We start from the raw sequence: 16908 nt of genomic DNA, 5'->3' as shown, positions 1-16908 counted from the left end.
CTTACTACCATCGGTGGGACAGCCCTGGTGGTTGCGACAGAGAGAAATGCCAGGGCAGAAAAGGCAAGGATAAGCAAGGCAAGGCCCCAAAGGCTGCTGTCCTGGAATCTCTTCAATTTTCAGAGGAATTTGCCATGTGATTTCCCCTGTTTAGCAGAGTGATACATTGCTAATTTTTTAATAAAGATAGTAATAGCACCAGACAGCAGTACACTGAGGGCTGTCAGCCTCTGTCTAGCTTTTGTCCCAGGTAATGCTTTTGCTCATCTAAACCCTTTTTTAACATTTTCACAGATGCAGTTTCTTTGGGAGTCTGTTCTGCAGATCCATTACTCTCTGTATAAGGAAGTTTCCCTGAACTCCCTGAATGGCTGGTGCTTTCTGAGTTTTTTATCCTCTGGAATAGTTATTATAACCCAAGTCCCTTGATCCTCCTGGCTGCTCTGTTCTGTACCTTTCCCAGTCCTTCAACCTTCTCCCTGTAATATGATGCCCTGATAGTGTCAGACCCTCCATGCGTGGTCTCTGCAGCCTTTTGTGCAGTACCAGTGTGATCTCCGCCTTTCAACCCTTACTAGCATAACTAGGACTTGGATATATTACACTATATCAGTTCCAAAGCCACTGTTGCCTCTATTGTTTTTAGGTCTCACGGAATCCAGTGTCTCTCCCTTTAAGGACTGGCTGGCCCTCCCAGGTCTGTGTTCTCTAAAGTTTTGCCCACCTTGCAGCACATCCCCTTCCAGAGGTCAAGGGTGAGCATGAACAGGTATGAGCTCACCACTAATCCTTTCAGAACTCCCTCTTTTAATACCCCTTCGCCATAGGAGCTGTCCCAATGAACCCCCACTTCTTTGTTACCAACCCATTAACCTATTTATCCTGTTGAAAATTTCACCCTCAGTATTGTACTGTTCCTGGATACCCTTAGACAATAGCCTCTAATGGGATACTGGATCAAAAACCTTTTCAAAACACAAGTAAATTAGCTTTCTGCTTCACCCACCTGCTTTTCAATTGGCTGTTCCTGAAATAAATTAATCAAACCTGTTTATCAGAATCTCCCTCTTGTAAATGCAGACCAATGTAACCCATACCTGTCCAAGTCATCCCTTACTTTTCCCTCTACAGTATTTTCCAACACAGAGGTTAGACTGGCAGGTCTGTAGTTGTCTATTTCTGCCCCAATCCCTTTCTATATGGAGGTGTGTGTGTGCATGCGTGTGTGATCCATTACTAGGACTTCTCCAGGCCTTGGCTATTGTCTCTGCTAGGGGTACTCTCATTTGCCCATAGGTTTGGTTTATTCTAGTGTCAGCAATCCAGTCGTAGAGACTCTGTCTCCAGTTCTAATTATTCTCTTTTGTCTGTTCCGGAGGCACCCTCACTCTCACTTCTTTTTCACCTTTATCCCTTGGAAAACTTCTCTCTTGTTCTGGTGGTTATTCTCACTTTTCCTACTGAAAATGAAGGCAATGAAATCATCTTTCTCCCTGCACCATCCTAAAGTATGTCTACACTATAAATTTAAGTCGACCTACGTTAGGTCGACTTGCAGCCACCACAGTAATTGCTGCGGTGGTGCATGTCCACACTACCCTCTTTCGGTCGGTGGTGCACGTCCTCACGGGGAGCACTTTCGCTGACTGAAAAGGGGCAGTGTGGGGGGAGCGGAGAGCCCAAGCTCCCAGCTCTGCACGCAGCTCCCTACTGGGAGCTCTTTGCCCAGAGTCCGGGCAGTTGCTGGACTCCCAGCAGGGAGCTTGGAAAGCCTCGGTGTAGCCGGGAGCCAGGATGCAGCCAGGTGTCTTGTTGCTGCTGCCCAGGCTCCTGATGGGGAGCAGGGAGCTTTGGTGCAGCCAGGCTCCCCATGGGGAGCCCGGGGAGCAACCTGGTGGGGAGAGGGGAGCCCGAGCAACAGCCCGGGTAGGAGCCTGGAGCAGCCAGGTTCTACCTGGAGCCCCCCACCCGCCCCAGGGTGACAGCCTGGCTTTCTTGTCAATTTCACAGCTCCTCTCGTGGAAGTGGAGTTATCATGTTGGTGTTGATAGGGCACTTACATCGACAGGAGCAAGGCTGTAGTGTGTACACTTACATAGTTAGGTCGACCTAAGCTGCCTTCCATTGACCCAACTCTGTTGTGCAGACTAAGCCTTAGTGTTTATACTGCGCCCGTCATTGTGGTATCCAGGCACCTCACAAAATTACAAAGTGTGCCCGTGACAAAATAATTCTCATACTTGCTCTGTCTTTTTGTCAGCAGGGACAAGATTTGGTGTAGGAGGGGGATGATGTCTGAGTGTGTTATTGGGGGCCGGCAAGATTGGAGAAGTGCATTTGCATTTTGTTCTGATCCTGAGTGATTTCGAGGTTCATCAGCCAGAGTCCGAGAAAGCTTCATCTCCTGTACGCACGAGGCTCCCTCCAGTGGAATTGAGCTGTCGTGGGGGAGTCATGACGACATCTGGCAAGGTGTTCAGTCCCCTCAGGTAACTTGGGTGCCATGGACAACTTTGAAGATAGAAACCAACCCCCTGCAATTGAGACAGTACTCCACAGGGAGTCAGTGCTGAGAAGCTGAGCCTGGAGTGAGGTTTTCTTGGTGGCTGTGCTGCTCAGCAGAGGGGAGGCTGGGTTCTGACCCAAGTCTGTCTCTCTCACCAACTGAAGTTGGTCCAGTAAAAGATATTCCCTCACCCACCTTGTCTCTCTAATAACCTGGGTCTGACATGGCTACCACTCTGCATACAACAATGGAAGAAAGCAAATTTTACCTTTATTTATTTGGCCGTTTAGCTCAGTCTCCTTCTTAAGTACCGAAAACTACAACAGTAACAAGAAAGCCAAAGAGGAAACATCACAAAGATGCAAAAGCTGCACGGCGCAAAGGCAGGGGGAGGAAGATGCATCAGAAAGCAAATTTTGGCTATGTATGGGCGGGCCACATTCGTAACCCTCGACAGGCACCAAGGCCATTCAGAAAGAGGTCAGCTGGGCTACTTGTCCTTAGAGTGAATGCAATGGCACTCTGAGCCCCTCGGCTACATTGCGAAGGCTGTCACTTATCTGCCCAGAAGGGGGCGGACCTGGTTTAGTGATATAGTTACTCCACAAATTCAGGCTCACAGGTGAGAAATGGTTCTTTTTCTCAATGAAGATGCAGTGACAGCACATTCTCAATCCAGGACAAACGAGACCTGACTTGTAGGGTCAGAACAGACTCAGAAAGGAAAAGCAGCAAGACAACCCTTGTCCACAAGACGCAGCTGCTTGTGCTGAACCTTACACATAAAACCAACAGTGCGGGAGGGACAGATCAGAACTACTTCCACGAGCAGTCTCCCACGTGGTGACCTCTCAAATTGCTCTCCACCCTCCGTACATTCACAGAACTGGAGGTATTAGGTTGTAAAGGAGCAATACACCTGCACTAAAATAATAGTGAACAGACATCCTATCTCAAGTACCCAGCGTTGTTCACTTTGCTAGCTGGGGGAGAACCTAACTGAGATACCAGACATGAATACAACTTCCAAGGTATCACAGACTGGGGGACAGGCCCATCCCTGTGACTCGCCGCAGAAATGGAGCTGCTGGACTGATCCATCTTTTCCATTGAAGACTTCAGGTTGTGCTGGAGGCTCTCAAGAGCCTGAGCCAGTCTGTGACTGCTCCTCATTGAATCGAAACAAAAAGCAGCGAGCAGATTCTGTTAAAAACCAGTGAATCTGCAACAGATCATTCTAAATAATTAAATTCCACCTAGATGCAGCATGCCTCTCTCCTCTCCTCATCAGGAAGAGGTAGAGGAAGGTCAGATGATGCCCTTAGAACAAAGGTTGGCTAGGCCCTTCAGTTAAAAGGGAAGCAGGCTCAGAGAGCCCTCCATCACTGATGCAAAGGATACGTCTCACCAGTCTCTCCAGCAGGCCTGATTTTCAGCTGAACACAAGGCTTCCTGCTTGCCCATGTATTACATGTTAACCTTTCATAGAGAAGGACCAAGTGCCAGCCCTTCTCTTGGGAAGGCAGAAAAGCTATTAGCCAGGAGCTGAAGCAAAAGGCAAGCCACAGAGAACTCCGTCCTTTTGCTGTGCTGCAGTGAGGAAGCACAGAGCCTTTGGGAACAAGGAAGTGCTGTGCCAGAGGAGACGGATATAGACTCAACCTAGCCAGCAGTGTCACTTCTGTGGAGGCAAGCGTGTGAAAAACAGAGACAACCGGCAGGAGGGTCTATGCTGGAACTTAGTTTGCCTGCTTCCAGCAGCTCTAAGAGGAGCTGGAAAATCCCTGCAGACAGACAGGGGCTGACCCCACTTTCTCAGACACCATTAGGCAACTGCTGTACAGCGCGTCCCTTGTGGACTATAAAGAGAGGCTCTTACTAAGATTTACCCTCTTTCTTTATCATACAAGTGCATTTACCTTTATCACTGGAAAACCCTAAAATAGCTGGTAAAAACATGTTACCGGGAACCCTTCAGTAAAAATGCTCTGCCACAGCGGAGTGAAGTCAGGCCTGGGTTGCAGGCATTTTTATTTCTTTATGACAAACTGGGGTTCAGATGCACACTTCAGCTTTCCACACACAGCTCCGGAGCCCAGTGCCTCCTGCCTGATATCACAGCGGCTACTCCCGTGGTTCTACCCAGACACCTCAATCACCACGGGCAGCATTCCACATCCTAACCCTGCTTCCCCAGCTACGCCCAGGCCCCTCAGTCCTGACAGGCAGCATCCCTCATCCTAGCTCTGGGTCCCGAAAAAGCCAGAGGTGACGGGGGGGGGGGGGGGAGGGGGCGCCACACAGGCTCCACCCCCGATTTCTGTGAGTGTTGAAGGCACTGTCCTTCTCATGTTGCACCCCACCCGTGGCACATTTCCAGCTTGCCTGGCCCCTCTCCCCGGTAGCCGGGCCCGAGTGGGGAGTGGAGGCAGTAGGACAGAGCCACTTCTCCTGCCGGGTGAGGGTGGCCGCTCCAGGTTGCTGCCTCTATGCAGCGCAGCGACTGCCTGCAAGAGCCTGGCTGGGGTGGCAGTAGTGGCCCGCGCAGAAGGTTACCTTGCCAGGGCAGGGAGAGTGCACCAGCCCTGGACCTGGCACAGGGTCACTAGGGAAGACATCAGGAGCAGGTTCCCTGTGCTGTGTCAGGGGCATTGCCTGCACCCCTCCCACTGCTGAAGTGTCTGCGAGGGCCAGAGAACTCCAGGGAGAAACTTTGTTGCTGTGAGTTCCCTGCCCAGGGACGGGGGCTGGCCCATGGGCATGTGTGCCCCACTCCTGCAGCCCCAGCCGCCCAGGAGCCAGCGGGATTGGCTGTCCTGGGCCAAGGAGTTGGGACTGGAAGGTTCCTGCACCCAGGGTTGACGCATGGGCTCCCCAAACCTTTAAATTGTGCCCCCCATTAAGAATTATGGGTCACCACAGTTCTCTGAATGCCCCTGAATCCTGACCAGCAGCACTCCCCTCATCCTACTCCTTGACCCCTCCTTCCCCCACAGCTTTGCCAATGCCCCCAGTCCTGACCAGCAGCTTCCTGCCTAACCCAATCCTGACTTGGGAGAAATTTGGATGCAGACACACATCCTCCGAGTAGAAGAACAAAACGCATTTAACAACAATAAAATATAGGTTGGCACAAAGATCTCACAACCCTCTCCACCTTAGAAGAAGATTTATACCTGGGACACGAATTCCGTGCAAGGGGTTAGAAAGTGCCATTCCGATCTCCGTCATCCCGTATCTCTCCAGCAGTGTGTGTCCGGTGATGTTCTTCCACCTCTCCAGGACTGGCACAGGAAGGGCTGCCGATCCTGAAACCATTAACCTGTGCAAGGAAATGCCACGTGGTGAGGATCACCAGTATATTCTTTACTCTAGAGAATTACTTCTGTAGTACAAGAAGCCTTTGCTCATCTGTAGTGCCTTGGGGAATCTCAGACCATTCAGCAGTATCAGAAAGTTACATCACACAGCACAGACACGGCAGCTCCTCCATCACTTGCAGTCTAAGTCAAGACTGGATGTGTTTCTAAAAAGATACCCTCTAGCTCAAAGAGAACGTATGGTCTTGATGTGGAAATTATTGGGTGAGGTTCTCTGGCCTGTATTATGCAGGAGGTCAGACTAGAGGATTAAAATGACCCCACATATAATCACTCTTGCAAGGTATCATCGTTCTCACTTTTCAGGGTGAGAAATTAAAGCACAGAGAAGCGAAGTGATTTGCCCAGCTTTGCAGAGTGGCGAAGTTTAGAAAAGAATCCAGCAGGGCCAGGCTTTAACCAGGCACTCTGCCTGAACATAACTGCCTACATGTCTGTGCTTTGGAGCCAGGACTGTGAGCCTGTACGTGACGGATGGTTTTTAATGAGCAAGAACAGCCTGCCATTGGCCTGGTCATTGGACTGAAGCAGAACCTGGTGCCACAACTCGAGAGAGTCCTAGAGAACCTGGAAGCACTACAGGAATGACATCCTACAATCCACTGTGCTCACTGCTGGAGCTACCCTGCTGGAGCTACCCTCGAGATGCTCTGCACACGGCTCAAACTTCTCCATTCCTCCATCACCTGCACCCAGCCTTCTTTACACCCTCCCCTCATAACATTTTCCAGTGTTAGTGAGCCTTCTCCAGCCCAGGAAGGCTGGGACAGCGTGAGCATATCTACGGTAGAGGATGTACTCTCTAGGTCTTGTCTGTAAGCCTCTTAGGCTGTGAAGACAGGCATCTTTCAGCTACCTGAAATTATCCTGACACATGGCACGTACAAAATCCTGGACATGAGGCTGAGAGAAATGTTCTTCATAATGTTCCATCAGCCTGGAGTAAATAGTGGGGACCGCCATGAAGACGTTGATCCGCGGAGCTCTGGGGTTTAAGAACTTCTCCCAAACCTGGAAAGGAAAAAAGACAAGACACCTAAATACAAACTGTGGAGAATAGCCTTCATGTCACTGCCACCACTGGCTCTTCCATACCACCTTTGGGAGAAGGCTCACAAGCAAGTACTCTACAAACCCTCCAAATAGCTATGTCAGCATTCTTTAGTATTATGTTAAGGGAAACTGAGGCAGAGGGAGGGGAAAGTGACTTGTCGAATCAGAATACGAGTCTATCCAGTGTGGTTTCTTATCTCTAACCCATAGTTAGAGATCTTATCTCTAACTCATGCCTAATACTTACGAAAACGATGAACCCCCTGCATCCCTGCCATCTTGAACCCAATCTACTGTGCAATGATGTCCAAAAAACCCTCCATCCTGACCCCCACACCATCAATCAATTCTCAGAAGCACCAGGGTAATCTTGGCAGTGAATCCCTCCATTGCTTTCACTCTCCCAATCAGTCAATGTGGGATGATGTGTAGAAACCGTACCTTCTAATAGCCAGCACCTTTTAGAACTGTTAAGATATGGATGTTAACATGAAAATAAACATGTATGGCAGAGTCCATCCATTCCTCTAGGAAATACAGCCCTGGACAGTATTATATGAAGTCACCAGCCTTTCAAAGCTCAGAGATCCTCTCGCTTCTTAAAGGGAAGATACAGCATATTGACCACTACAATACACAAGGGTCTGAGCCAAAGTACTCAAATCACAGAGAAAAACTCTTGCAATGTGTATATTTCGGGGGAGGGAGATGGGAGATCTACTTCGCTGGAATGTTTATAAGTTCACTGGAATGTTTATAAGTTTATAAGATTCCAAGACCAGAAAGCCAAATCCAGTCTTGATTTTAACATGGTCAGTGATGGAGAATCCAGCACATCTCTTAGTAAGTTGTTGTAAGTTGAATTTGTCTAGTTTTACCTTCCGGCCAATGGATCTTGTTATATCAGGGGTTCTCAAACTGGGGGTCGGGACTCCTCAGGGGGTCGTGAGGTTATTGTGTGGGGGGTCACAAGCTGTCAGCCTCCATCCCAAACCCCGCTTTGTCTCCAGGCTTGCTGTGTGAAAGGGGTCAGCAGTACAAAAGTTTGAGAACCACTGTGTTATATCTTTGTTTGCTAGACTGAAGAGACCTTTATTACCAAGTTTCTATTTTCTATGTAGGTATTTATAGACTGTGATCAAGTCACCCATTCACCTTCTCTAAAGCTAAATAGATTGAGCTCCTTGAGTCTTTCACTCTAAGGCAGGTTTTCCAATCCTTTAACCATTCTTGGTGCTATCTGAACCCTCTCCAACTTATCAACATCCTTCTTGAATTGTGGACACCAGAACTCAAGATAGGATTCCATTAGTGGCTGCACCAGTGCCAAAGACAGAGATAATACAACCTCCCTAACCGTAGTCAAGATTCCCCAGTTTACGCATCCGAGGATCACGTTAGCCCTTTTGGCCACAGCGTTGTACCCTCTCATGTTCAGCTGATTATCCACCATTACTTCCAAGTCCTGTTCAGAGTCACTGCTTCCCAGAACAAAGTCACCCATCCTGCAAGTATGGCCTACATTCTTTGTTCCTAGACGTATGACCTTACGTTTAGCATATTGCAGTGGTTCTCAAACTGTGGGTTGGGACCCCAAAGTGGGTCCCAACCTTATTCTAATGGGATTGCTAGAGCTGACATTAGACTTGCTGGGGCTCGAGGGCTTTAGCCTGGCGTGGCAGGGCTCTGGCTTTGGCTTCAGCCCTGGGTGGTGGGGCTCAGGTGACAGGCCCCCCCACCTGGGGCTGAAGCCCTTGAGCTTTGGCTTTGGCCTCCTCACCCAGGATGGCGGGGCTTGCCCAGGCTCAGGCTTCGGTCCCCGCTTCTGGGGTCATGTAGTAATTTTTGTTGTCAGAAGGGGGTCGCGATGCAATCAAGTTTGAGAACCCCTGGCGTAGTGAAACACACATAGTTTACTTGCATCCAGCTTATCAAGTGATCTGGAGCACTCTGTATCAGTGACCTGTCCTCTTCATTATTTACCACTCCACAAATCTCTGCATCATCTGCAAATTGTGTTTTCTTCCAATTATCTTCATTGATAAAAAATATGAAATAGCATAGGGTCAAGAACCGATCCCAGCAGACACCACTAGGAACACAGCTGCTCAATTAGGCTTTTCCATTTACAATTACATTTTGAGACCTATCAGTTAGCCAGTTTTTAATGCATTTACTGTGTACCATGTTGATTTTGTATCATTCTAGTTTCTTAATCAAAATATTGTGCAATACCAACTCAAATGCCTTACAGAAGTCTAAATATATTAGTCACATTACCTTTATCAACCAAACTTGTAATCTCATCATAAAAGATATCAAGTTAATTTGACAGGATCTATTTTCTATAAATGCATCTTGTTTGGCATTAATTATAGCATCCTCTTTTAATTCTTTATTAATCAAGCCCCTTATCAGCCATTCCATTATTTTGCCCGGGATTGATGTCAGACTGACAGGTCTATAATTACCTGGGTCATCTGGCTTACCCTTTTAAAATATTGGCACATTACCTTTCTTCCAGTCTTCTGGAACTTCCCCAGAGTTCCAAGACTTATTGAAAAATCAACATTAACAGTTCAGAGGGCTCCTCGGTCAGCTGTTTGAACACTCCTTGATGCAACTTATCCAGATCTGCTGATTTAAACGCGTCTAGCTTTAGAAGCTGCTCTTTAGCATTCTCCTGTGTTACTGGAATGTAAAGTATTCCATCATATTATATGACTTCATCATCCAGCTTTTTCCCAAATACAGAATAGAAATATTTATTGAACTGTTCTGCTTTTTCTGCATTATTGACAATTCTACCATTTCCACATATACTTTAAAAATTTCTTACATCCTTAACTCTGCTGTCCATAGATCTTTTCTTGTGTCCTTTTGCTTCCTTTATCCATTTTCTATAATTTCTAGCTTCTGATTTAATTACTATCAACATCCCCTTTCTTCTATTTATTTTTATATATAATTATTTTTATAGCTGCTTTCACTTCTCTACTAAGCCAGGTTGATTTTTAACCACTGTGGCCTTCTTTCTCAGCTGTGGGAGTGTGGCTTTTTGAGCATCTAGTAAAGTGTTCTTAAACAATTCCCAATTATCATTCACATTTTTCTGTTTCAATTCTCTATCTCAACTGACTTGGCTCAATTGTTTTCAGCTTTGTGAAATGGGCCCGTTTCAATTTTAAATAAGACTTAACCCTCACTGGAAATTAACCTCTGACGACATCACAGGAACATGCACCTCCTGTATATCCTGACATTCTATTGGTTTGAAAAATATTCCATCCAAGACTTCTACTAAGATGCAGCCACAGTCTAACTGGACAGACGGCTCAGTTTGGGAGCCAGCAGAGGAAGCTTTCACTAACTGCATTCCTCCCAAAGAAACATGCAAAAGAAAGGACAAAAAGTCTTCCGTCACCCGTCCTACTAATACTTGGAAACTACAAACTGGGTCAAATTCAAGGAACTTGCTATGGCGATGTGTGAATGACTCGAATGGCTCTTGGACTGGCCGAACATCTCCATCTGCGGCCATTTAGAAGTGGTGGAGGAGAGGCATAAATATTTAAATTTGGCTAACTTCCCCCCACACTGCCACTCATTCCCCTTGCTGAGCATTCCCCAACACGGGAGCGGAACAACCCCATCAATAAATAAAAGGCTGTTGCCAGCTCGGCTTTGGGGACAGCAGGCTCCTTCCCTCCTTTCTGGATTTTGCCCTGTTGTTGATAAATGTATTTCTTAACAGCTCCTGACAATGTGGGCCTCCTCTCCCCTCCCTCTCTTGGTATGCTCAGCTGCAAAGAGGTGCATGCAGTGGGGAACAAAAGCGTGAATTGATTGAAGGGGAACAAGTGATTCTCCTTTATGCTGTCACCCTGGATGCCAGTGCTGCTCGCCTGCTTTCCCCTCAGTCCTGCTCTCTGGCTCAATTTCACTACTTTTTTCTTCACTGAACCACCACCCACCCACCCCTAGCTCTCACTTCGCTGCCTCAGAACAATCAGGCCTTTAAAAAAATACAAACCATGTTGTTACTGTTAATATAGCAAGACACATTTAACAAAGGCCTCAGCCCCACTGAACTAAAGGGAGCGTCTTCCCGTCCCAGAGAGTGCTTGGCAGGATGAGTTATAAATGCACAGGTTAGAAATCCACCAGATACAGTAGAACCTAATCTAAAGGGACCTCCTTCCTTCTGCTGTTACAGGAGTCGGGGCAATAGCACCTGAAAAGCATCAGGGGAAAGTGGACTGGGAGGAGACCAAATCCATAGAGCAGATGCAGTGATTCACACCCCGCGTGGGGAAATGCTCCATTCCAACACTACCGAGTCTTGGGTAGAGGCTCCTCTGCAGCTGCTCCATGTCTTTGGGAAGGAAAGAAAACTACCAAACTCTACAGATGTGCCCAGGCCAGGGAGTTGCACTGGCAAGTGCACAAGCCTAGCTCAAGCAATGAGCAGTGAAAGAGGGGCCGGTTGGCTCCCTGGGGCCTTGGGGAAACGTTGAGAACCAGAAGCGATGTCTACAGTGCTGGGAAGGGCAGCACGGGCAAGAAAGTATATTTTCCTTCTTCCAGCAGGACACAGATGGAAAGGGGCGTGACGGGGTGGGGGCCATGGGAAAGAAGAAACACATGCCTAACTGGGGTGTCACAACCCCATGTCTCCTACTTCCCGGGCTCAGGTAACTGCTGCCACCCCCAAGCTTTGCACCTGGATATTTTATATTGTGTCCTCCCCTTCCTCTACTCCCTTATTCCAAGGAGCATGTCGCAGGAGTGAGCTGCTCTTTGAAGGTCACTGCAAGAAAATCCAGGTGTCACTGCTCCCCTTCAGACTTGGTTAACAAACTCTTACGGTGTTACTTATGATGAAAGAGCTCAGTTCCTGTTCATCTACAGCAGCCGTCTTTACACTCTCAATCACAGCAAAGGCTTATTATAGATCCCAGGTCATGCTTCCTTCTCAGAAGCTGCTGGGTCCTATGTCCTCCGAACTTGGTCTTGATGCCCCATTCCCAACCACAGAGATGTCTGGTCTGTAGGATCCACCACTGCCTACTCAGTCAAAAAAAAACAACACCACAACAGTTGAGGAGGATGGATCTGAAAAGCCTCATCACCTGAGGCTATCAATCACTCCTGGGATCTAGAGAGCCTTGTAAGCTGCCCAGCTCTGCTCTCCCAGCATATGGCATCCTCCGTCGCCCTCCGGTTTAGAGCAGTGTAATCAATCTCTCCCTCGCCGTTATCCCATATGTCACTGTCACCACATCAATTTTGGGTGGACAGGATATTGACAATCCCTCGTTTTATTTTACTTCGCTCACCTGAATGACCTGTTCAAACCCTCCGGACGCAAAGTGGTTTTAAAAACAATGGGGTTTTTGGTACACCTTGCACTGTACATTGGGGCTGTTGGACTTTTGCTTTCCTGTGATCAGCAGACATTAGGGACCTGACTTTCGCTAGTGCTGGACACAGTTAGTGTCCACTAACTCCAGCTGGATTTGTGGATGCTCAGCACTTCTGAATATGAGATAGGTGGTTTTCAAAATTTATTAGACATGATTTAAAGACGAACCAGAAGTGATACTGGTTTCAGAGCCCACCTATAGACATATTCTCTACCTGTCTATCTGAGGGTTTTCCCTGGGGCCTTTCACTGCTGTTTCCTCCAAGTGTTGCTTTTCCTTTTCAGTTGTTTTTGCCTTCTGATCTGGCTGTTACCCCCACTCCTAAATCATCACAAGAAGGTCCTCATTAAGCTCCACCACCCTGAAACACCCGATGTATAATCCAAAAAACAACTTTGTGTTTGAATCCAGTCTTAACAGTGATATGGTTCAAACTCTGCAATTAGATTATAGGTGGACGGATGCTGGTTTAGCAGCACTGACCTGGGGCATCTTGATACAGCTTGCGTCACAAATGCACTGCCTCCTCGTCCTAGCAGGGGGCTCAGAAATTCCCAGTCAACAAGGTACTTTGGCAAGAACTTAACGGGACTGCTCACATGCTTGAAGTTAGGTACGTGCTTAAGCACCCTGCTGACCTGTGCTGTATTGATCAGCCTTTAAGGTTATCAATTCACCAGGTAAAACATGCATCTCAGCCCAAGAACTTTCAGAAACCGTGCTGAGTGGAGCTAGACTCCGTTTAAGAAGGGCTAATTCTCTGCTACCCACCTTTGCACAGGAAGTCTGTCTGCTCGCCAATGGAATGTTAGAAGATTTTGCCAAAGGGAAAGTGACAATAGGGAGAAGGAAAGTTATAAAACAGAACCACCAACTGGATGCAAAATAACCCTAATGTGATGGGAAATGTGCAAGATTTGCCCTAGTAGTTCCTACGACAGACAGGAGATGTGATGATGGAGGGGGATTGGCTGAGTGACACACAACAAGCAGCTCCTTTCAACCCACAAAGCCTGCATTTTTGCATGGCAACTTCCCAAACTGCACCCAGTTTGGCTGTCTATGCAAGACAGCCTGGAGGGAGAGACTTGGCCACACACATCGCAGAGAAGCACTAACCTCTTTTCCCTTCCAGAGGCCTCACTTTCAGTGGAAGGAGGAGCACAGTACTGAATACAAATCCAGAAGAAGCCAAAGACACTGAAACAATCGATATTTAAACAACTGGCAACACAGAAGAAGAGGTGAGGTGGGAGAAGAACCAGGGTCCACCATGCTTAGACTGCACACAACAACCTTTATCATGAGTTACACATTCCAAAAGCAGGAGAAGAGACAGAAAATGAAAGGGAGTTTGGAAAAAGCAGTGAACGTCCCCAGGCTGGGACTGGAGGGCAGAGGAACAACAAACAATTTGGAGAGGTTTCCCATAGACTAGGAAGACTACAACAGTCTCTCTCACACACACATGGATGCACACACCACCTTGCAGCATGACAATGAGCCTGCTTGGCTTGTTTAAAACAAATAAAATCAAATCGGGGTCATGTTTCCTGCAAGTGATTGTGAAAGATTCTGATCTCAGATCCATGGTGCAGGGCCGGAATCCCTCCTGCTTGCCTGTGAATTTCTGGATCCGGTATTCGACAGACAGTGTTTTCCTTTTACTTGAAACAGCTATTGTTTTTCTTAAAGGAAATATTTATGCAATGTCCTAGTGGAAAATTATATTAAGATGCCTTCAATCTGAAAAGGAATAAGAACACCATAATGGATTTTCCAGTCCAAAGCCAATCAGGTAATAGACAACCTGGGCTACTGTAGCTATTTACAATTCAGTGGGCCCTCTTTTCTAAGCCAGTCACAAATTATTGGATCATTTAAGTTGTTATTGAATTTTTAAAAAATGCTTTTCATAAGTAACAATATCCCTAATGTAGGTTAAATCATCCCTTTCCTTCCCTTTTGATCTCGGAGACTGTTTTATGTTTTCGTATTGATTACTAAAGTGCTGGTTATGCCCAAATTTTCATAGGTTCTGTAACAGCTACGGATCTGATTCAGATTGAGTGCCTCACTGCCAAACTAGATCTCTGGGGAGGGACACCAGCATCAACTGCAATAGAAGCAGAAATTCCAGCACCGGGAAGAAGCACTAAACAGAACACAGGGCCACACATGCATAGTGGTGACACAGTTTCTTTCTGAGCGGAAGTAACATGCATATTACAGAGGAGTGCGGAGAACAGCGAGGGGGGCTTTGCTGTCTCCTCACAGCTGAACCTCTGATGGGTAGCACAACTCAGGCCATTTACAGGAATATGTAGAAAGAGAAACATTCCTTTCTTCAAAAGGATATCAGGCCCTTGGTGACTTTGTTTCATGTTTGTTATAACCCCAAACTGTTTGCGCTCTGCATGACTCTGGTTGTAATCATTTATTCATCAGTGCAGACTAACGGCCCCCTCTGCATTTCAGTCTGAAGCTTTTAAACCCTCGCCATGCTGCAGGCATACTGAAAGGGGCAAGTGCTTTCCCTGGGACCCAGCAATATAACTAAATATGACAGGCTCTGGTTCAATTTTTTTTATTTCCCCCACACACACATCAAAAGGCATTACTCTGTAACAGATGCTGAGGACAGACAGCAGATCTGTGGGGAAGTGAAGAACAAATATAACTGTGTAAAGCCAATGTTTGCAAGAACTGATCAAGCATAATCCATCCAGCAGTGACCTGCCCCTTACCAGGCCCAGACTTCCCTTTGAGCCTGAAATAAAATTACCTTTCTAAAGCCACTGGTGAATGGATGAAAAGACAATCACCTTTCTCCAACCGAAACAGAATGGGAACACACATTCCCAGCAAGCGAATAGTGCCTTTCTAATGGTTGTGTTCCTTGGAGCTCACGAATTTGTATGCTAGCATTTGCTTTTATTTTAAAAATATAAGGACTAATCTGATGTTCGTGAAGTGAGGGGCCTATGGGAGTGGCTGGAACGCGATACTACATAGAGAGCTGCAGAGGTTGCTTCTTGTTCTGCACACTGCCCTGCCAATGCATCTCAGTGCTGCCTCTCCCGCTGCTCAGCCTCCCGGGTAAAGACTACCAGCCACGCCCAGCTGTGCAGGGGCTTTGTGACACAGACATTTCCTTTAGCTGAGACTAACTGAGATCAGACCCTCAGGCTCCAGAGGTGAAAGGCTGGTGCATTGAGGCCACTTGCCACCTAGACATAAGGGCCTAAATTCTCAAAAGAGACTAATGATTTGGGGTGCCCAACATAAGACACCTTCAAGGGACCTGATTTTCAGATGACAGGAGCTCAGCACTTTCTGATAATCAGCCTTCTTTAAGGTGTCTCAAGTTGGACACCCAAAAACTCAGCCACCCCAAATGACTAGTCACTTCTGAAAATGTAGGCCAAGAAATCTACGTATCAGCGTATTTGTTAACAAAGGACCTCAGAGTACAGGCGGTGCTGCATTACAGCAAGGGGCTTTGCTGACGGCAAGAGTGGGCCTTGCATTTAATCATGCAGCCAACCCGGATACACCCTCCAGGGGACGAGGGCATGCACTGTTCATATTTTTATGCACTTCTACGGAACTGCTCAATATTACATTGTTTTTCCATGAGACGTTCAGACAAAAAACCTGCAAAGCAAAGACAACAGACTCTCTCTTGCACAAGGCTAGAAGGCAATGATACCTGCATCCTGGCGGGCAGCTGCAGCAAAGGGGTCCAGTGATAGAGACATGGAACTTGCCTCTCAGACCTAACAGTGGCCCCTGTAGTTCAAGACTGAGGCATATTGGCGAGAGTAGCGTGAGAAGCTTGGGCTGTCATTGTCTACACAGGATCTTTCCTTTGGATAAAGTGAGGACTTCATTCTCCAGGGCTATCAATCTGGAAGTTACCTTGTCCTAAATTCACTTACAAAACAAAACAGATGAAAGGTCAGAGCGACACTTGCTCTCAGTACTTTCTGGAAAGGGAATCCTACAAGCCTCTCACTATCTCCCTCCCTTGTACTCTCCCAGTTTCAGGCCAAACTTCCATGTGGCTGAGGAAGTTTCTATGGCTCGCTGAAGATCACGTAACACTGTTCCCAAGAAAAACAGAAAGGTCACTCCAGTGCAATGAGGGACACACCCCATGGGTGGAATGTGCTACTTCTATTACATATCTAGCCCCACTGGCCCAAGGGGCAGTAGAGTGTGTGTCTTGAGCCCAGTTCCCTGCACGAGGGCATGTTACGTTCCCAAAGGAGCACACACCAAGGTACTTAAAATGCCACTTGAAAGGAGCAGAAAGCAATGGTGGGAATTAAGGGTCCATTTATAAACCCTTTATTAACAAATGATTAATAGATGCAGCTATATTCTTTAATAACTTACAATAAAAGGATGCTACAATAAGCTTAACCAAGACATTCTTAACAGATGGTGCTATAAAGTGAATTATAACATGTATAGTAGCTAGAGCAAAGTAACATACGTCTTCGTTTAATAAAGAGAATCTGATTTTATGAAGCAACTT

The 16908-nt window shown here is 46.9% G+C and overlaps 1 protein-coding gene across 1 annotated transcript in view; it reads right to left on the bottom strand.

The window, feature by feature from the left end:
- ACSF3 (acyl-CoA synthetase family member 3) overlaps positions 1 to 16908 on the bottom strand; it is a 100860-nt gene that overhangs the window by 71833 nt on the left and 12119 nt on the right. The window contains exons 4-5 of the mRNA XM_074968949.1: positions 6743 to 6897; positions 5683 to 5828 (exon numbers count right to left, since the gene is read on the bottom strand). Coding sequence (XP_074825050.1) covers positions 5683 to 5828; positions 6743 to 6897 — 301 coding nt within the window. The remainder of the gene's footprint in view (positions 1 to 5682; positions 5829 to 6742; positions 6898 to 16908) is intronic.

Source organism: Natator depressus, chromosome 12, assembly GCF_965152275.1.
Source record: "Natator depressus isolate rNatDep1 chromosome 12, rNatDep2.hap1, whole genome shotgun sequence".
Lineage (NCBI taxonomy): Eukaryota > Metazoa > Chordata > Testudines > Cheloniidae > Natator > Natator depressus.
This window is presented reverse-complemented; position numbering and strand designations above follow the sequence as displayed.